The sequence below is a fragment of the Danio rerio genome, chromosome 20 (genome assembly GCF_052040795.2).
Source record: "Danio rerio strain M-AB ecotype USA chromosome 20, GRCz13ab, whole genome shotgun sequence".
NCBI lineage: Eukaryota > Metazoa > Chordata > Actinopteri > Cypriniformes > Danionidae > Danio > Danio rerio.
This window is the reverse complement of record NC_141040.1, coordinates 9,483,184-9,506,572: the sequence shown is the minus strand read 5'-3', so window position 1 is coordinate 9,506,572 and position 23,389 is coordinate 9,483,184. Positions and strand designations below refer to the sequence as shown.

General features: G+C 36.9%; 1 protein-coding gene across 1 annotated transcript in view; it reads right to left on the bottom strand.

The window, feature by feature from the left end:
* The window catches only part of si:dkey-174m14.3, an 81,187-nt gene extending 63,221 nt beyond the window's left edge, over positions 1 to 17,966 (bottom strand). The window contains exon 1 of the mRNA XM_087297437.1: positions 15,148 to 17,966. Coding sequence (XP_087153563.1) covers positions 15,148 to 16,065 — 918 coding nt within the window. The 5' untranslated portion in view covers positions 16,066 to 17,966. The remainder of the gene's footprint in view (positions 1 to 15,147) is intronic.
* Positions 17,967 to 23,389: the final 5,423 nt, after the last annotated feature.

The window sequence follows — 23,389 nt, the reverse complement described above, 5'->3', positions numbered from 1 at the left end:
GGGGGAAACAAATGTGTGCAAGGAATACAGAGTCATGGTCAAATAACAGGCAAATGGTCAGTCCCGGCAGCAAACAACGTAAACAATTAACAAACAAAGCAAGGCAAAAAAAGAGAAACACATCATAATGTTCACAGTAGCAGTATAACAAGACTTTGCAATTGGTGCGTTCATCTGTGCTGCTTTTAAAGTCCATGCAATCAGTTCATAATGATCCTCCGACTGTGTGCGTGTGTGTGTGTGCTCGCTCGTTCAGCGGAATCTGGACTGGTGCATGTGAGCGGATTTGATCGTAATAATCTAGGAAAAGTCTGTAAAATAACTGTTTTTCTGTAAACATTTAAATGAAAATTTTTGTAGATTTATTATTTTTTGCACTTTATTTCAACAAAGAAATTTTTCTGTAATTTTATGGTTTTTGTTTGGCAGCCGTAGCTGCCAGTCATTTCAACTTTTTTAAAAAATTTTTTACGCTTTTTAATTTTTTTTTATAGAGCAAGCAATTACAATTTATTAATTTAATTTTAAATTATTTTAAATGTACTTAAAAAAAACAGGAAAAAACACTAAATAATATGCCAATTTTATTGTATAAAACGTAAATTACTGTAATTTGTCATTAATAATATAGTACATAAAATCACAGTCAAGCTGTTCATTTAAAGATATTGTTTGTAATTTTTTCATGGACTTTGAATATAATTTCAAATAACAGAAAAAATGCTGTAAAAATAATACTGTAATTTCCCTGTATAAAAACAAAAATGTCAGAGAAAATTTAGAGATATTTTCTTAAGAATTAGGGTTTTTTTTTACAGTGTGTTTGCTTTTTGATGCCTCAAATTTCTTTTGCGAGTGCCATTTGCGCTGTTGTTGCGATATGTTGCAAATGTATGTTGAATTCTTTAGTAAAATTCTATAACCTGCTTCTTAAAGTCTGTGAGAAATTAAAACTTACAATGTTTATTTTGGTAGCTCATGTTGTTATTCTTAAAGTTTACTCTTACATTTAGTCCGTGAAGTTAATCCGCTCAAAAAATAAGTTTGTTTTGGTACTCTTTAATCAATACAGGTCCTTCTCAGAGTGGCGGACCTTCTCTGTTGATGTCAGTTTCAAGGATTCGATGACTTATTTTTAACCATACCCCTTGTTTCCATTAGTTTGCTATAGGGCTGCTCGATTTGGGGAAAAATCATACTCACGATTATTTTGGTCATAATTGTAATCACGATTTTTCAAAACGATTATCAGTTGAAGTCAAAATTATTAGCGCTCCTGAGAATTTTTTTTCAATTAAATATTTTCCAAATTATGTTTAACAAAGCAAGGAATTTTAACAGTATTTCCTCTAATATTTTTTCTTCTATAAAGGCTTATTTATTTTATTTTACCTAGAATAAAAGGAAGTTAAACTATTTTGAAACCCATTTTAAGGTCAATATTATTAGCCCTTTAAGCAATATACTATCTTCAGAGGAAACTACTGTTATACAATGACTTGCCTAATTACCTTAATTAAGCCCTTGGATCACACTTTGAATCTGAATGCCTGTATTTTAAAAAATATCTAGTAAAATATTATTTACTATCATCATAGCAAAAATAAAATAAATCAGTTATTAGAAATGAGCGGTTAAAACTATGTTCAGAAATAGGTAGAAAAAAAATCTTTTCATTAAACAGAAATTGGGGAGGAAAAGGATTGCTAATATTAAGGAGAGCTAATAATTCTGACTTTAACTGCATATATACAGTAATTGTCCACTCTGCAAAGGAAAGAGAAATAAAACAATAGAATAAAAATATGAAACAAACTGTGCTTTAAGCATCTTCACTGTAAGAAAAAAACTTTAGCTACAAAAGTCCTTCAGTCAAGAGCAATGAGGGATTTTGTCCTGTAGTTGTTTGATTAATGATAAAAACAGGCGGCAGCAGGAATATTGCGCACTGTCACTTTAATGGTATCTCTTTTATGTGTCTTTTGATTCTCAACTTATTTATTTATAACACAAATGAGGGTTAATATGAATAATCACTAAACACAGCGTTTTGACACCCATTTGACCATTAAAGTGCCTTTAGTCTTAAACCTAATGACTTTAGACTTGTGCGCTCTGCTCGTCTTAGTGCGAATGAGACTGAAGGCTGACTGCATGCTTCTGACTGTATGTGTGCGCGCCCCACACACACACACAGCAGCAGCACTCGGTCTTTCGCGCTTTTAAGAGCAACAAATGTGTAAAACTGGAAAAGGGGTGGTATATCATGCAATAATCGTTTATCTCGATTGATGGTTTTTCATAAACATTAGAAGCTTAAATTCAAATCGAAATCGGATTTTCGATTAATTGTACAGCCCTAGTTTGCTATGAGTGTAATTATGCACAAAAAGCTCCGCCCTTACTAAGTATTCAGATTCAGTTGGAAGTACATTAAACAACACAGGCTCATTGTGGATATGTACCCCTGTCCACATTTCTGGAGATTGCGAAAAATGTAGCCAGAGGCAGATCTTTAAAATTAACGATACGGTGCGTTATGACTGTGTTTGTTAATTTTCACGCTACCAGCTGACCACTTATCCCCATACGGACGGCTTTTGTGTTGTTACCAGATTGCCCAGTAGCTCTCTGCATACGTCGGTGGACTTGGGAGAAGCAGTTGACCGCGAGTTCAGCAAAGAACGATTCCAGAAACGAGGTAAACAAAAGCTTAAAAAAATAAATAAATAAACAACAGGCTGAAAACGAAGTGCTGAAATCATGTGGGCGAGACAACTTTTTTTTTCTAGATCGCTTTTGAAAACACTGTCGGTTGGGTTTAGGGAAGAGGGGGGGTGGGAAGGACAGTCGGTCAGTCAGTCAGCTGACAGCAAGCTAGCCTGGCTGGCTGAAGTGTATATTGTGTACCTCTGGTGGATTTACAAGAGAAGAGGACGCGTGAGAGAAATTTGAGATCATCAAAAAGTGTACACAGCAGACTCTGGTGGATTTGCAAAAACAAAAACTGCGAGCTAGTTCCATATTTCAATGTCCCCACCACTGTAAATATCTACAATAAGCCTGGATTGACACCAATATCATGAACTAAAACTCTTAGCAAGTTCCAGTTCACAGAGACTTTAATATAAACAGTAAATAACCCTGAATTGACTTTTCTTAGAATTCCCTGTACACCACTTTACTTTTATCCTTATTGCTATGATATTGTTTGAGTTTATCTCATCACACGATGTACATTGGAGTGTGTTACATCTAATTTTGGTAAATAATGTTCATTGCATTATTTTAGTTTCTTCTGTGTTACTGTAATAGTGTTTGGAAGTTGTGTGAATAACACCGTAATTTTAGCATGTTTCTCTGCTTGTGGAAAAGCTGTTGGTGATGAGCATTGGTTCTCATCACCACCTGTCTGGTCACACAGAAAAGATGGCAAATGAACAGTAGTGTTTTACTGTACAAATGGTGGCTGTGTCTTAATATGAATTCAATTATCATTATTTATAATGGAAAATTAATGGCTTGTCTAAGGGAAATGCAATGGATTTAAATGTGAATGTGACATTTTTTATTGACACCTTTTTATGGATGAGACACTTATTATCGAGCATTTACATGCAAAGAGAGATGTTCATTCATGTGTTGTTCAAGTAAATAGGAATGATCGATCATGTTCACTCGTGCTCTGCTGCTGATTGAACTGAAGAGTCGATATATTGATCTGTCACGCCACACTCAAAAAGAAGTCAAAACAGCATTCATTGTTTTAATCACCATATTAAATTGAGTCTAAAATTAAGATTTATAGGAAGTAACAAAACTTGAAGCTTCTTGCAATTATTGGATGGCAGATCTGCTATTTGATGTTTAGTTTTATTCATACATTAACTGAAACAGTCTAAAATACTGGTGTGTGCATATAGACGGACGGACGGACGGACGGACGGACGGACGGACGGACGGACGGACGGACGGACGGACGGACAGACAGACAGACAGACAGACAGACAGACACAGATAGACAGATAGATAGATAGATAGATAGATAGATAGATAGATAGATAGATAGATAGATAGATAGATAGATAGATAGATAGATAGATAGATAACAAATGTATTAAGTAAATGGTATCTTTGTATCATGTTTTTTTATGTAGTCTAAAAATATTCTAATAGATGAATAAACAGTTTTGTATTGATTCATAAGCACTTCTGAAGTATTGTTATCATACAAAAAACTAACATCTGTTTTTGTCCAGAGAGTTATTAGATTTGTCATTATTGTACATTATAAATGTGAGATATTAAATGTCTATACCAAGTGAATGCCTTTTTTAATTTCTCAAAATTAACACAAACACTATCTAGCTATCTAAATAAATTAGTAAGTATATAAATAAACAAACATACACATATACATATATAAAATATTTTAACTTGTGGTATTTTATGTTTTTAAAAAAACAATACAACAATAAATTCAACATTTATTTCCCAATAATTATAGTTATTTCTGCCCCATCCGGAATTATATTTGGTTACATGAGACAGAAATAATAATGATAGAAAAAAAAAAAAAAAATATATATATATATATATATATATATATATATATATATATATATATATATATATATATATATATATATATATATATATATATATATATATATATATATATTTGTTTTTGTAAGACAAAAAAATGAAAAGCTGACATTTTAGTGCACATTTAATTCATATTTTCTGATTTCTTGCATATTTGCAGCTTGATTAAACCATTCAGTTTGCAAGTGAAATTTAACATTGATTTTTCGTTTCTCAGATTTGACACTTTTCACAGACAATGTTGTCTCCTTGGTAACAAATATATCTGGAAAAAACAATTAAGAGGCAGAAATGATTGTTGTGCTAGAAATAACATAGTGTGCATACTTTGTAATTTTAATGTTTGGAAGGTGGTTTTTATGATACATGGGACATTGGGTCTAGGAAATATCTAAATATAACCCCTATTTAACGACCATTCATTCTGAAAACATACCACTATATACATTTCTGGAGAGCACCAAATAGGTCAGAGGAGATTTTTGCAGTTTTAGTTTTTTCGACAATCCACCAGAGGCAGCTGTGTATGCTATTTTAGATCTCATATTTCTCTGGCAAATGTGTTATTCATGCCTGCTGATGTCACGTAAATCCACCAGAGGCCGCTGTCAACTGACTGACTGACCGATCGACTAACCCAGTGGTTCCCAACCTGGGATCCGCGCCCCCCTAAGGGGGGTGCCAGAGTTCACAAGGGGGGCGCGGGAGAGGATAAGTGTTGAGGTAGAAAAAGGCAAAAAATGCTCCACTATTATATAGGGCTGTACAATTAATTGAAAATCCGATTTCGATTTCAAACGATTATAAAAAAGCATTAATCGAGATAAAGGATTACTGCATCATATACCGCCACCTTTACAGTTGTACACCTGTTGCTCTAAAAAGCGCGAAGGAGCGCGTGCTTATGTGTGTGTGCAGCACGCACACGCAGCCAGAAGCATGCGGCCGGTCAGCATTGGCTCTCATTCGCACTCTGAGACGAGCAGAGGAGCGCAGACATCTAAAGTCATTAACGTGAGCGCTTTAATGGTCAAATAGGTGTCAAAACGCGATGTTTAGTGATTATTTATATTAACCATCATTTGTGTAATAAACAAACGAGTTGAGGATCAAAAGACATGTGAAAGAGAAACCAAAGAGACAGCGAGAAATATTCCTACTGCCGCCTGTTTTTATAATTATTAATCAAACAACGAGAAAATCCCTCACTAGTCTTAACTAAAGGACTGCTGTAGCTAAAGTGTTTTTCTTACAGTGAAGATGCATAAAGCAAGGTTTGTTTAATATTTTTGTTCTATTGTATTTATTTCTCTTTCCTTTGCAGGGTGGAAAATAACTGTATGTATACACTTGAAGTCAGAATTTTTAGCCCTCCTGAATATTAGCAACCCTTTTCCTCCCAATTTCTGTTTCATGGAAAGAAGATTTTTTTTTTTTACTTATTTCTGAACATAATAGTTTTAATATCTCATTTCTAATTACTGATTTCTTTTATCTTTGCTGTGATGACAGTACATAATATTTTACTAGATATTTTTCAAAATACAAGCATTCAGATTAAAGTGCAATTCAAAGGCTTAATTAGGGTAATTAGGCAAGTCATTGTATAACAGTAGTTTCTTCTGCAGACAATCAAAAATATTTATTGCTTAAGGGGGCTAATAATATTGACCTTAAATTGGTTTCAAAATATTTAAACCTACTTTTATTCTAGCTAAAATAAAACAAATAAGCCTAGAAGAAAAAATATTAAAGGAAATACTGTTAAAATTCCTTGTTCTGTTAAACATAATTTGGGAAATATTTATAAAAAAAATAAAAAACTCTCAGGAGCGCTAATAATATTGACTCTAACTGATAATCGTTTTGAATTATCGTGATTACAATTATGACCAAAATAATCGTGATTATGATTTTTCCCAAAATCGAGCAGCCTTACTATTAAATATGTATATATTTAATGTATATATATCAAAACACATGCTTAAAATTCCAACATAATAGTAAAAATAATTAAAATAAATAACTTTAAATAATTATTTAAATTTTGCTCACTCACGCAATGTGCTTGTCAACGTGTCGTAAAGGTAAAATCAAAACAAAATCGGCAGAGAAACGTAAATGCAGTGATTCTTCAGAGGCAAAGAAAAAGATTAGACAGTATGACAAAGACTACCTAAATTTTGGTTTTATTGATGGCCAAGACAAGTTAAAACTGATTAATTTATATTTTCTATACATATTATATATTAATATTACACAAACACACACATTCAGTGTATATATATATATATATATATATATATATATATATATATATATATATATATATATATATATATATATATATATATGGGTGTGCGTGCGTGTGTATTTAAATGGTGGGGGGGCTCCAATGTTTGTATATGTTCATGGGGGGGGCCCCTAAGAAAAAGGTTGGGAACCACTGGACTAACCCACCCCTCCTCCTTTCCTAAACCCAACCAATAGTGTTTTCAAAAGCACAGACTTATCCGCCCACTTCCTTCCCTAAACTCAACTAACAGTTTTCAATAGCAATCCAGAAAAAGAAAAGCCCTCGCTTGATTTTTACCCCGTTTTCAGATTTTTCCACATTCTCACCCTGTTATTTACTTGTTTATGTTATTTTTTAGCTTTTGTTTTATCTGCTTTCTGGAATCGTTCTTCACCAAACTTGACATTCATTATTGTGGTCAACTCCTCTCTGCGTCTCAAGTCTACCAACGTACATGGCGAGCTACTGGGCAAACTTGTAACGGCAGAAAAGCCGTCCACACAAAGGTAAGAAATCAGCTGGTAAGTGTGAAAAGAAATGGCATCATCACCCTGTAGCTTTCGTTTTTATACGAAATGGAGCTGTACGTACTCACTACATAGATCGCGATCCCCAGGAATGAAGAGCTACATTTTCAGAATGAGCCTGTGTTTAATGTTTAAGGTTTGATTTCGCTCAGTGTATCTCACTCATTTTAATGTGAACATATTCCTTCATTTTTCTTTGGCTTAGTCCCTTTATCATCAGGCGTCACCACAGCAGAATGAACCGCCAACTTATCCAGCATATGTTTTATATGCCCTTCCAGATGCAACCAGTACTGAAAAACACTCATACACTCTCACATTCACACACTTACACTACCTTTCTTCACTTCACCCATAGCCCATGTCTTTGGACAGTGGGGGAAACTGGAGCACCCAGAAGGAAACCCGCACCAATACAGGGAGAACATGCAAACTCCACACAGAAACTTGAACTAGTGACCTTCTTGATGTGAGGCAACAGTGCTAACCCCTGAGCCACCATGCTGCCCTTTGTAAACATATTATAGTATATAATTTATAATGAGAACATACTGTAAAAGTGGCTGAGTAACAGCATTAGTTAAACCCTTAGCACATACACGTAGGCTTTCTCCCTCTCGTTCTAATGCCTGCTTAGCGTATTAGACCAAAACAAACATCAACAACAAATAATATTTTGATAGCACCCGCTGAGCCACAGTAGGTACATACTGTACTTTCACAAACCTGGATTAATGTCCTTATTTGCATATGTACTGTCAATGTCATTTACTGAACCCAGCACACAACTGGAGGCTTGCTTGGTCTGTATTATTTGAATAAGTGAATCAGCAAATCATTACATGAAGATTCCCTCTGACTGTATCATCTGAAACAGTGGGTCTTTAACTGGAGTCTTATTCTGACCAGATACAATATGTGAATTGATCATGGCTAACTATACAGTCATTCTGAACAGATCATTTGAATTGATGTGAACTTGAGACTCATTAACTGCAGATTCACAGTGCATTCCAAAGTGAGTAAATTGTATTCCAAAGGGCACGTCAGAGAGAAAACACACATGGCTGCCACATTAAAGTGCCATTCCAAGCTCAAGTTCTCAAGACTGGCCACTTTGAAGGGCTGTTTGAAATGAAGTATTTTGAAGGCTACAACTGATGGACACTTCAGTCCCTGTGATCCTTTTTGCAGGGAAGTTGTTTGATGTCACATGCTGTATTCCATTCAAAAAGGTTCATTCCTACACCCAAAATAGTGATGGAGAAAACTGAATGCAATGCAGCATCACTGTGAACAGATCATTTGGGTCGTTAGCTGGAGACTCACCTGAACTGGATCATTTGAATTAGTGAGTTTTCTTAAGAAAAAATGCAATAGGATTTGTAGAATTCATCAATTTAACAAAGTAACGTAAAAAAAAAATCTAGTTCACAAATACTGCTATTGATTCCCAGAATCGATGTTTTTCTTAAAAACCCTTAAATACTGTGTAGAAAAGGAAAAGCTTTGGATTGCTTAATTGAAATAAAAATGTTAATAATAAAATGGAATTTCTCAGTTCAAGTGCAGATACTTGAAAAAAATGTACTTAAATAGTTTGTTCATGCATAAATGAAAATGGTGTTAATAACTACTCACCCTCGTGGCATTCCAAACCCCTGAGACATTCGTTTGTCATTTAAATACAAGTTTAGTACATATTTTAGATCCATAGACATCCTCCGAGTTCCACAGTCCAGAAAAATACAAATAAACATGCTCATGAATGTGCGCAATATACTGACACTGAGTGGAAAATATCCAGCCTTATCATAACTACTTGACATTTTGTCCGATTAGTGGCTAATTTGCACAAATGAATATAAGTTCAGTCGTACGAAACTGTACAATTTTAAAAAGAAGGCTCAAACAGAACCACACCCATAAACCAAAGTCATTGAGGGATAAGCAAATCATACTAAATTAAACAAATGAGATTGGACGAATTTACAGGAACTAGCCATTAAATAAAAAATTTCAGAATTGCTGTGAGATTGTGTTGTTGCACATAACTGTATTCTTGTAACCTGATAGCATTCTGTTTAGCAGACGATAGCAAACAAATCTAAACCTTGCTGTCTATGAAGAATGAGGGAGCTCTCTGATTCAATCTGATATATATGCATTTGTGTTCTGAAGATGAACAAAGGTTTCTCAGGGTTTTGGACAACATAGGCTCATTCTGAAAAAATATATATTTCTGGAGATCGTGAAGTATATAGCCAGAAGTACGTATGGCTACATTTCGTCTTTAAAAGGAATGCTATGGGGTGGTGTGACGCTGTTCCTTTTAGCACTACCAGCTGACCACTTACCTTCATATGAATGGCTTTCCTGATGTTACCAGTTTGCCCAGTGGCTTGTTGCTTACTTCGGAAGATTTGAAAACGTGGTAAAAATCAGCATAGGGCTTTTCTTTTTCTGGATTGCTTTTGAAAAATTTGTTTGGGTTTAGGGTAGTGAATGAGTGCTGGTCAATCAGTTCCTTTAAAGGGCCATGAAACCCCCTCGTTTCAGCAGGGTGTTTTCACACCTCTTCTTTGGAAAAAGTCCGAAAAGTGGGCGTGTCCAGCTCTGTTTAGGGGGGAGTGTCGGAGGAAGAAAAGTGGGATGGTGTGGGAGTGTCTATTTGGGCACGCGCGAGTTTCAGAGTCAAAATACACACACACACACACACATACATACAGGAGAATGTGATGGTGTTTAACCTACATGGACATCTGTAGTCAAATTATTAGCCAAATTATTAAATGGTGGACTTTAACTGCAGTTTGGCTCTTTCATTCAGGGAATTCATTCATGCCCCTCGCGACACACGAGATATTTGATTCGAGGAGCTGCTCTAAGCGTGTATTTTTCATGCAATGTTTGATACCGCACGGCGAATGAGAGAAAAAAAACCTCCGCATTTCCCAGAAACTTAGATGCACACGGCATAGCGTCAGAAAGCCGCGCGTGTTATTCCGGTCACTAAATGCGGTAAAAACCCTACACGAGGTTAAAGTTTGGTTGTGGTGCTAACGTGTTTACACTCTGTGCAATAGTTTGTTAGATACGAACAAACTGAATAAACAAAGAGCACTGGTCGCTCACTTACCAAATCTGTAGAGACAGGACAATCACCAGCAACTACAGCCACGTCTTTATGAAGAGAATACTACAATTGATTCCAGATCCCAGTGTTTGCAGATGAGAACAGCTCTCAGGTAAACAATAATCCTCCTTAGACACGTAAGTTATTGTTGTCGCGCGTGCCGCACACTGTAATCCACACGTGAGTCTGAGCTCTCACAGAGAGAAAATGAAAACGAAACTTAACTGCAGCAAACTATAAAAGCAACACTTCACGCTTGTTTTGCCAACACAACGTGGCGTCTCTGTCCTGAAAACACGGTGATAGTAATGAATATTAATGAAGTTGCACTATAGAGCGCGCTGATTGGTTTGACCCAAGCCTTACTCATGCATTAATGCAACACACTGTAAGACGTAATAAGACACACTCTGGCACAGACGCCCAGTCTGCACGCTGGAATACACGCTATTATGTCATGACCGTGACGCAGCTTCAAAAATTCGTTTCAAACAGGAAGTACGAATTTGCTTGAAATAACGCAAAAACAACCAATTTACACTTTTTAGTGAAATATAGGTGTCCTAATAGTGTTTTTAGCAGTGTGGGACACATATACGACTGTCAACAGCTCAAAAAATGTGTTTTGGTGTTTCGTGACCCTTTAAAAACTCTATCGGTTCGGTTTAGAGAAGGGCGTGAGTGGGGTTATTGGTCAGTCAGTCAGTCAGACAGTCAGTTGACAGTGGCCTCTAGTGGCAAAAGGAGCAAGAGAATTTGAAATCTGAAAAAAGCGTACACAGTGCCCTCTGGTGGATTCGCTAAAAAACAGGAAAAAAAACAGAGCGTAGCTTCTGGGAGGTATTTTGCACTCTCCAAAAATGCATATAGGAGTACATAAATGGAAAGAACTTGAGTTGATTTTAGAATTACATGAGACTGAGTAATTATTAACAGAGATTTCATTTTTGTGTGAACAAACCCTTTAAGCACAGTAACAAATTTAAAAAAAAAATACAAGTGGGACCAATACTTCACCAAAGGTTCAAAGATGTTTTTGGAAGGACAATAACCTGGAGTTAAGATCAGCGTTAAATGCCCTAGTGTATACACTCACAATCAATACACTGGGAAAATAAATGTGTGCTACTACTACTACTACTACTACAACAAAAAATAATTATAATCACCTATACATTTCTGATCAAGAGGTTCTGTTTAAGAGATGTTCCTATGAAAATCTGGCACTGAAGCGGATGACATCAAGGTTCACTTATTATATCTGCAGTGTCCATTAAAGCAGGAAACTGACTCAATCAACTAATATAAAGATCAGCCTCCACTTTCCAATGAAGATTGTTTCTGGCAACGACTGGAAATCTCACTTTCCGACAAATGGCAAGGGAGCACTGCGAGTTTCATTTGACAGGCACACACACACACACACACACACACACACACACACACACACACACACACACACACACAAATACTCTCTCTCTCTCTTTTTCTCACTTTTCACACACACACACACAAACACACACTATCTCTCTCTCTCTCTCTCTTTCTGTTCTCAGGCACACAGACTTGTCTCTCTGCCCCCTCACCGCCCACCTTTTTTTCAAGCAGTTGCTAAGGTGACGGCAAAGACTGAATTTTAATCAGATAATAAATTAAGGCAACGATTTTGTGTGTGTTCTACAAATGAATGCTTCGCGAATGGAACAGGTAAACATGTTTAAAGCACTTAAAAGCTAACAGGTTCACATCTGGAATAATGACACCTGCAGAATAACATCCCATTAGTCGTTCAAAAAGTGCACAATCACAGCCAATCAGCTCAACATGATATAACCGCACACATGTTTACCAACACTATGCTGTTACGTAAAACTACAATCGATCCAATTAGTTGGCAGATACTGTATATGGTCCGTACAAAATAATGAGAAACTTGGCTCCCTTTGTGCCGGATTAGTTATTGATCTGATTCACGAATACAGTGTCTTCAACTGTAAACACACAATAACAAACTAGGGCTATGCTGGCATCTTGTTTACCCCTTAATGTACTGTACTACTATCAATGCATGCAGCGAGAGCATAAGGGAGGTTGCTGTGTTTTAGGAACACTCTCTATGATATGTGCCTGGGTTTTACTTTAACGTGGGTAATAAAGTGCGCTGGTTCACTTGTGATACTCTTATCCTTCCAGGGCTCAGCTTGACTAAACGCTTGATTCAATAGCAATGCCTTCTGATGTATTTATGAGTCAGGGACAGACTGTATTGTTTACTACTGTTACGGTTTGTATGATAGCGCATCCTACACAGGCTTTATATCTCTAAAATGTCTGCTGAGATAGCTGTTGAAAAAGGTTTTTTCTTTTTTTTTCTTTTTTGGATGGCAGAAGTACTTACAGAGAAACAGAGAAGGTTGTTCTTGCAAACCTCTAAACAGATTGTGGAACTTTTGCTATATTTCTATTGGAGAAATTAAATCGAAAATCACTTGAGGCTATATTGATACTGTAACATAGAAAGTCAGGGTGAAAATGGAGATGAGTGTCCAAATGCAGTTTAATAACTTTGAGTCAGGCAGGTAATGGTCAAAGCAGGAGCAAACAGAAGCATGAGAGTAATCCAAAAGTGTAGTCGTGTTAACAGCCAAAGTGGTCGATGCAGGCGGCAAAAGATCATACACAAGTAAACAAGTGAAAACAAGTCAAAAGCGCGGCAACACTAGACAAGGGAACGCTTATGCTGTGTGCACACCAGACGCGGAATGCGCAAATAAATCACGCTACTCTCACATCAATAAACATGTGAACATTTTGAATTTACTCGCTTCATTAACGCGTCAAATCCACTTCACAATAGATGCAGATTTGCGCCATGGGCAGGGTTTCCGTCCGGTGACACTAGCTTCATTGCTAAATGGCTAACATGAATTTTAATAAGAGAATAGTTGTGTTTATGTGTTTTATGAAGGCTGAAAAACAGCGTAGATTCATTCGGCGATGTGTCTGAGTCTGCTAGATACTATCAGAGGTGCACCCAGAGTTCATCAACTCCTCCAGAAACTATACCTGGATGATGGAAGCATTCAACGGTGCTTCCGACTAAGCCCAGTTTGATGAACTGTTGTCTGTGTCGGCAAGGAATTTTCCACAAGGACACCAACAACAGGCACTACATCATAATTACGCCCCTACAAGAGAAAGCTCCTGATTGGTTAAATAGGCGCAAATGTCCACTGAAATTCAAATTTTTCAACTTGAACAATTGACACTGCATCCGCATCTGATGTGCAGCATGAGCATTGTTAAATTAAACAAGACTCAGCAAAGTATGTGCCTGTGTGAGTGCTGCTTATATGGTCCATCAGTCCAACATGAGCCTCCAGCTGTGTGTGAGTAATCAGGGGGAATCAGGAATTGGTGTGTCTGAGGTGCATGATGGGAGTTGTAGTTCATTAAATTGGCATATGTGTAGTTCCCCAGTGATCTACACAGGCTAAATCACTGTCAAACTTGACAGTTACCATATAAAAGGTGTTAAATTAATGTTGTTTGTGAGCCTTACATTGATGTTTTTTCAATGACTTATAAAATCTATATGTTATTAGTATTTTACAGGGCTGTTGAGTTCTTGACTCTGGCTGGCTGATGTAAAATCAGTGGTTTCCATTAAATCCATAGTTTTAAAAATACAAAACAAGTTTCCCATTAATTTTGTTGCACTACTAGTACTTCTTCTGATTAGTTGCATTGGTGACACTTTATCAGATAAATAGTCCCTTAATCAGATAAACAGTCCCAGGACTGTTTATTTAGCCGCAACATGTTGATTTTTGACATTTTTACGAGGTGGGAACCAGGACATACACACATACAATACAGACAATTTAGTTTACCCAATTCACCTATAGCACATGTCTTTAGAATTGTGGGGGAAACCGGAGCAGCACATGAAACATGAGCCAGGACTCGAACCAGTGACCTTGCTGTGAGGCGACAGTGCTACCCACTGCACCACCATGCCACCCAAGTTGAACATTAAATTTAGAAATATATATAAACTGTTTGCAACCAGACAATGCAGTGGCACAGTAGGTAGTGCTGTCGCCTCACAGCAAGAATGTCACTGGTTTGAGCCTCGGCTGGGTCAGTTGGCGTTTGTGTGCATGTTCTCCCTTTGTGTTTCCCCCACAATCTAAAGACATGCGGTACAGGTGAATTGGGTAAGCTAAATTATCCATAGTGTATGTATGCGTGCGAATGAGTGTGTATGAGTCATCCCAATGATGGGTTGCGGGTGGAAGGGCATCCGCTGCATGAAACATGTGCTTTTAATTCCGCTGTGGTGACCTCAGATTAATAAAGGAACAAATCGGAAAAGAAATTGAATAAATGAATGTTTGCAACCACTTACATACCTTAAAAATGTAGTAAATTCAATGAATCATTGTTTTCATTGTGCTTTCTCCAGAAACTCACTTTTACAAACTTAATTTGATGCGAGTACCCGATCTCTTTGACCTCTGTATTGATTAAAATGCAGTGGAACTATAAAAATAGTGAAAATGAAATGAAAAGTGCCTTACCATATTGATGTCCCGGGGCAGAGAAACAGATCTGTATGGGTATCTAGAAGGGCTTTCCTCCCTATAGTGCAGTGGACTCACGGGTCTCATCCTCTGGATGAGGTTTAGATGACATTCTGGAGCCTTAACCTCTTTTCTCTCACTGCCCTCAAAGATGATGGCTGTCTCTTTCTTTATCTTTACTTCCTTTATCTCATCCTCCCTTCGCACACAGTCAATATCAGTCTCCAGGTAGGCTTTTCCTACAGTCTCTAGTGCACCTTGTTCCTCCTGCATATCCTCCCCTGATTGGATGCTCTGTGAAAGGCCTGCTGAATCCTCAGTTTGAGGTTCTGGTGTCTTGCTGCGAATGGAGATTGAAGAACTGGATCTAGAAGATACGGTTTGCCTGGATGACACAAACAGATTGGTGGGACGGAGAACTCGGCTGCTTACTTCATCCAGGAACTGGGAGAACTTCAGTTTGGCTTCGATTTTTAGCTCCAGCTGATGCTGTAACACTACCGGATGCGACACGTCCTGACTGGAGGTCACATTGACTCCCATTCTTTCACTGCTCAGTAGCGCCCCTTGCTGGAAGCTTTTGAGTTTGAGGCTTCTCAATGGCTCACCGCATTGCTCTTGTTCATAACATTTGCTGGTGTTCAGCTTCAAGCATGTTGTCGCCTCCGAGCTGCTAGTGCTGTCCCAACTGGAGGAGCGGCGTGAGCCACTGCTATTGCTGGTGCTTCTTCCGCTGGGACTGGAGGTGAGACTGCGAGACGTGCAGCTCTTGTTTCCAGCTGCCAGGTACCAGCCTACACAACCCCGGGATGAATAGAAGATCTGGGGTGAGGTGGACGAGTTGGAGGAGGTTGTGGAGCTACATGATCGTCTTCTCAGCTGGAGCTGGTGGTACATGCCGCAAACGGGATCCATCACAGCGGGGGAGCCTGGTAATCCTGTTGGCTGAAGCCGCAGGTTGGAAATGTCCTACAGGATCTGATGGCTGCACAAGCGAATGAGCCAGAAACCCAGATTTTAAAGCGTTTAGCCCCAATCACTGCCCACCATCTGCATTAGCAGCTCAATATTTAGGCCACTGAATCATTCAGTCCATTGTCTGGCATTTACGTATGTGGAAGTTTTTCCACCTAGAATCCACTGGAGTTTACTAACAGAAAATGAGAGAGTATTATACACTGCTACTGAAACAAACAACAGTAGAAACCATCATATAATTTGTAATGGTTTTATTGTTCAAAATGGAAATTATATTGCTTTGAAGAGAAACAACAAAGGTCTCAGCCTGAATTGTTTTCTCTTTTGTTGGTGGCATATTAAAACCAATCAATCCTAATGGATTTTGTCCCTAAATCCCAGTGAGAAACAATAAAATATACTGGTTTTAATGTGTAAAATGTGATGTTTGTGATGTTTAAACATGAATAGTAATTGTAGTGAAAGTCATTAAAAAAATCTGTGATGGTTTTGATAGTTTCTTTTTTATTATGAAAATACTATGGTCACAGACAAAAGCAATGGCAATGAGACATTTTAAATTTTTAAATAAGAAATTAAAACTTTTACTATTTAATTAGATGAAATAAGAACATTTGGGTTAAAAATGACTTTTTAAAAAACTTTTTACCCAAATTTCAACACATGAGCTCAATATGTATTCTCTGTATATGTAAAAGCAGACATATTCTTTCTTTCACAATTGTCACGCAGCAAAATTGTGATATTATCATATTATTGTGATTATTATTATTATTATTTTTACCAATTTCAAATATTATTCAAGTTCAATGTCATGAATAAATGTCATAAAAAGTTAAAGTAATCTTATATTTTAAGCTACTCATGAACCTTTTATAGTCGTGAGGGTGTGTGGGTGTCCTCATTATGATATGATTTGGTAGACAGGCTTTTCAAATATTTTCATAAAAGTGGCTCATAGCTACCTGTATAAAATTGTTGAATTAAAGGTTAACTTTCAACTTCATATTCTGACTTTATATCCAGATTTACCAGGGTGGCATGAGGTGGCAATTGCTGCTCTTATATAAAACCCATCACTGGTGTATTAAATACCGATTTGCAGTGGCGGATCATTGTGATGGCATAAAAAAATACCATATCCCCAGCAGCAGGTCTAGAAAATAATTTATCTGGAGGCAAAACTATTGGAAAGACTAAAGCAAACATTACTGCATGTTTTTTTTTTTGATTCAAGTACATATAGTACACTGCTTTTACACTGCAGATCCATTTTATGAATGAATTACTTTAATAACATACTTAATCCAGCTCATTTTTATGAAGTGATGTTTGTGAGGTCACGAGGGAAATTGCTTTAGAAGTTCGCCCTTAATTAGGACATCTATTGATAGCTCAACAGACTGGGTGTGTGTGTGCGTGTGTTTTTTAACGTCTTTCTTCCAGGCCAATGCTTATTACCACACATTGATCACAAATAAGCAGATAACCTCGCAGGGACCCACTTTTAACGCTGAGAGTCCAACATTTTCATTTAGAATGTTGAGAATGTTTGTTGTTTAGGTGCGAATTCATTATTTCCTGATAATATCACCATTACACATTATCGGCGCTCCTCTGTCGTCTGTTTGAGGGCAAAGCAATGAGTCACTGATGACTAGTTTTAATTAGGCTGCTTGTGTGGCTAATAAGTGTGCCAAAAGTTCAACACAATGAAAGATGGCCCTTTGCGATGATACATCTGTGGAGTTTCTCATGCAAAAAAACAGCCCAGATGCAGGCCGAACAAATGATCTGAACTAAAACAGAGCCTCTGTTGAGTCCAGAGGAGCCAACAAATGCACGGTAAAAAAAAAATCAGGGTTCCACATAAATCATTCATGTTGTCCCAACACAAACTGATTAAGAACAAATTTAAATGAGTTGAAAATAAAACAGTTAAGCTGTCTCAAAAAAGCTCAAGAATTGTGTTGCTTCACCTCAATTTCATATAAACACTTTGAACAAGCTGCAAAACTCAGGGTAAGTCTATTATGAGACCCTATGCATTTTTGAGGCCCCCGAGATCTGTTTTATGTAACAGAATGCCATTCACAGCACATCATTCAACATTTTGAGTAACATTGTAAAAGACCATATGACAAAAAGCCATGACTACAAATATTTTTATGTTACTTTAACTTATTTTGGGGGCTTCCAGATATCTGATTTCCATGAAAATTGATAACTTTTAGATTTTCACTCTAAAATATATGATAAAAAGTCACACTCTAAAACATGTTTGGTTCCACACAGTCAATTTGTGTTCAAAAGCATGAAGGAATTAAGTTAACTTAAGTTAATTTTCACAAATGTAAGTGCATTGAACATAAAACTATTAAGTTGCGGCAAGAAAACCCATAAGAATTGTATTGTTTCGGCTCATTTTAAATAAGTAGTATGAGCAAAAAGCAAAGGTCATGAAGGCATGGCAATAAATGTTATTGTGTTACTTTAACTTATTTTATTCAGTTAATCAGGTTTCAACTATTTGTAACTTAATTTTTTAAGCCAGTTTGACTAACATAGTTGAGATACTCAAAGCTATTATTCGATTCAACTAAACTATTTAAAGTAGTAAGGTTTGTTTTGCAGTGTACTGCCTAATTATTTTTAAATTGTACATTTTTATATTTGCTTATCACACAAAGAGGGGCATTCTGTAAAAGAGATTTGTTGACTTTTTTTTTTAAATAAGTAAGTAAAATTGCCATTTTTATAAAAAATAAGTTATTAAGTTACAATAGGTTCACTTACATTGTTTTTTTAACTTCAACTTATTGCTTTTTCTACTTATTCAACTTGTTGCTTTTAAATTTGTTTACTCACGTTACTTACTAATTAATTTTTACAGTGTATGGTTAGGTGTGGGATTTGAGGGCATTTCTTCTTATAAAAGTCATACATTTTCATAGGTGTGAAATCATATGAATTCATTAACATATGCTCATTCTGAAAATGTAGCCCTATATACATTTCTGGAGATCTAGTATTATGTAGCCAGAAGTAGGTATGGCTGCATTTCGTCCTTCACTATGAGTTGGTATGATGCTGTTCTTTTTTGTGCTTAACAGCTGACCGCTTATCTCCATATGGGCGGCTTTCCCGCTGTTACCATTTTGTCCACACTGTAAAAAATTATATGATCAATTAGTCCTGACAGCATATGTTTTTAGGTCATTGTAACCTACTAAACTAAGTTAATCATGTTCTAACTTGAGTTACACAAGCTGTTTTCAGTCAGTTTAAAATAATATATGTTCAATGGACTCATAATGTTAATTGGATTCAGCTTAAAAATTTAGGGCAACCAGGATTTTTTTCCAGTGCAGTAGCTCGCCATCTACATCAGCAGACTTCAGATGCAGAGAGTAGTTGACTGCGATGATGGGTTTCGAGTCCAGTGAAGAATGGTTACAGAGAACAGGTAAAACAAAAACACAAGTCAAAAAATAAAATAAACAAGTAAATGACAGTGTGAGAATGTGGTAAAATCTAAAAATGTGGTAAAAATCAGGTTAGAGCTTTTTATTTTCTGGATTACTTTTTAAAACCCTGTCAGTTGGGTTCACGGATGTGGATGGGTCAATCTTTGCTTTTGAAAAACTATTGGTTGGGTTTAAGAAACAATTCGATTCCCAGAAGCGTGTATTAGGGCACATAATCAGAATGAGCCTGGGTTGGAATTCCTACAAATTAGCCACTTTTTGGCAGTAAATTTTTCGTAGTTACAGGGTAAAATTGATATCTGCAGGCTGTAAATTGTAGTCCTATTGAGATAGGGCAGTGGAGGTTACAGACAGGAAAGTTTTGGGAGCAGAGAGAGTAGTTGGCGCTGAGATTCAAACCCAGAGATCACATAAATTCCAATTCATATAAAGTCCATTTAAGGCAAAGATTTGGCATTTATGGCAAAATGTAATCCGAATGTGAGCCTAATGTGGCCTATGTGGAAAATGATCAATTTGGCCCAAATGATGGAGGATAAATGTGGGCCACAATTGGCAAAAATGTGGCATAGTCATTTAAGGGTAATCTGGGTCTAAATCTAAAGTGACTCAAACATGTATAGGTGCAAATGTGGCCCAGTTATCTTAAGACATATGTGGGCCAATTTTGCCAAATATTTGACACAGTAAGCTCTGGCTATTGTGGCTGTGAGCCAAATGTGGGCCAGAGAAAATATGACAAACGTGGCCCAGTTATATTAATACATATGTGGGCCACTTTTGGCTAATATTCGGCACTTAAAACTCTTGCTAATGCAGCCATTAGCTTATAGTGGCACAGAGAAAATATGGAAAATATGGCCCAGTTATCTTAAAACATATGTGGGCCACTTTTGGCGAATATTCGGTACAGTAAGCGCTGGCTTATGTGGCTGTGAGCTTAAATCGGCCCAGAGAAGATATTGCAAATGTGGCCCAGTTATTTTGAAACATATGTGGACCACAGAGACTAAAGTCACCATCATGGAGAAAAATGTTTGCTTTAGTTGGGATCATAGCCCTAAACCTCTTAATTTAAGTTTTCTTTTGGGCTGCTGTAACTTTTAAGAACTTTGCTTGAAATGGTTATTCATTACAGCAAACAAGTCAAGTAAGGAAAAACAAAAACAAAACTATAAAATAAAGTGAGGCACAACCTGTGATGAAACAATATAAATTACTGATGTTAACCAATGTTTAATCCATTATTAAAAGTAACGTAATAACATGCTTGTGTAACCCCGCCGGTCCTACGCCACCCAACTCGCTCCGAGCTGGTATCGAACTGGCGTCCTACCGCATGGGAGTCGGTTGCTCTAACAATGATAAAGACCATGGCCCCTAGCGTCCGAGTGAGGTTTACTTGCACAGCACTTACTAGCTGGCCTCCGTTACACTTGCAAATGCCACAGATTTATAAAGGTTTAGCTACAAAAAAGTATATGGTTTAACTTCTGCTCACAGAGACAACATTAATCAACGCATGAACCTCAACAACGGTGACAATAAACAAAATGAACACACTCACAAACATCACAAAAAGGATATTAAAAGTGACAAAATCAACAATGTCATCATAAACAGCAGAATCAACAGCAAAAAAATGAAAAATGTAGCATCAGTAAGCTATAGAATGTATTCATACTGCAATGTATGCTGAGATTTTTCTACTTTGCCACACCCAGCAAGTGTAAGGTTTAGGCTGGATCTGGGCCAGAATAAAAGCAAACTGTGGCCCGGAATAGGGTCAGTTCTGGTTCATTTGGTTGAATTCTGGCTAATATGTGGTATTGCTGTGGCTTAATTGTATCCCATATCTGGCAAACAGGAGCAGACCGCCCAAGTGCCATCATTCCATGTGGTATGTTGGCCGGATGTAAGTGTTTGGAGTGGGCCAGATTTATGAATTTTGCTAGGTGGGAACTCAGGTCGCCGTAAGTACTACAACGCTATATTTCAGTGCACATAACCACAAAAGTAAAGTGCTTTTAAACTCCTCTTTCACCCAAACGTTTAGTTGTACTCCCTTATATATAGCCAATAGTAAATGATACACTTTTTTAAGTATACTGTAAATTTGGTTTACTTAAATCTATTTCCAAGCTGTAACAAAGTTTTACCAGAAAGGTGTTTAGCTTTGTTTGTAGGCTAATGTTAGTAGTTGCATGGCTAACCACTTACATATTCAATTAACTTTTACCGCTTACATGTTCAATTAATTTTTCAGTAAGTTATATATTTTCACCACTGAAAAGAGTATCTGTCCACTTGCTAGCATTGGCTAACTATGCTAGCGCACTTTAGATAACTACCAACATACTACTGTTGTCGTGTATGTTAGTTCACTTACTGTATGAGATCTGCATCTACCGCATACACCATCTTCATATGTTTGTGTTTAATATAATATGCACTTAATCTTTGTTTAGTTGAATTTTCTATGAATATGATTACTGATCCATTTGCAGAATATGTCCTCTAATAGCTACAGCCGTAGCAAATGCTAGCTGGCTTGCCTGACTAAATACTTAAATCTAGTGGTTAAAAGTCATAGCAAAAGCAAGCAATAGTTCAGTAAAATTGGACTGCAGACAAAGATTTTGGCTTGTAAGTTGTGGTACCAAACTAATATTCTTTCAAAGGTCTCAAAATTGCAAGTTCACATGCATTTATCTGAATCAGCACACACATTACTTTCACTTTGATGTGTATTTAATCAGACTTAAAGCTTAATAGTGATCTAAGAGTATAACAACATTCAGGGATGCTATGTAAATCAATGTTTATCTAAATGAGAGCAGGAGAGAAGAGGACTAGAGGAGCTTTGATAAAGGAGTGAGGGAAATAATGGCATTAAAACAGCTAGATGATTACAGAGGGCTTGTTCTCAAGTAATTTTAATTTTATTGAGCAGAACTGTTACAGAAGAGAGGACACAATAAAAAAGTGATGCTGATCACTGCTGACTCGTTTCACACACTTCATCATTATTAGCATTAACACTGCTGGGAAAGCTATATACAAAATAAAGCCTGCAAAGCTTGAAATTGTTAACTATAAATTTAACAGAGGTTTCATAATTTTCACTATCACAAGATAACAGATCATGCTGAGGTTAAATTAATATATTGCATGCTTTTGGGTTAAAGGAATGGTTCAACCAAAAAATTGTATTTCCTTATCATTTGCTCACACTCAAGTGGTTCCAAACATTGACATCCAGAGTAGGAACAAAAAATACTATGCTTTTTTTCCCCCAACGTTAATCAGTATATCTTCCTTTGTGTTTAAAGAGCCCATATTATACATGAAATAAGGTCATATCTTGGTTGTAAGGGTCTCCAACAACAGTCTAATATGCATGCAAGGTCAAAAAACACTTTCATGGTCTTATAATCTGCATTTATTTTTACCTAATTATCCCAGCGACTCCTGTATGAATCGTCCAGTGATTCATTTGTTCCCAAACCCCTCCTTAGCGCGGAGCTAATCTGCGCTGATTGGACCGATGACAGTCTGTCGCGATTGGTCGACTGCCTTCAGTCAGAGAGGGAAATGGCCAATAGCTAATCAGCAATTTAAAAAGTAATCACAGTTCATACACGCTCGATAGTGTAGACGTGGATTTTAGCTGCCACACTATGGCCAGTGGATAATGCCACGGATAACCGAACGAAGGAGACAGTCGTGTACTCGCCATACCACACACACACAAAAACACACACACACCTCCG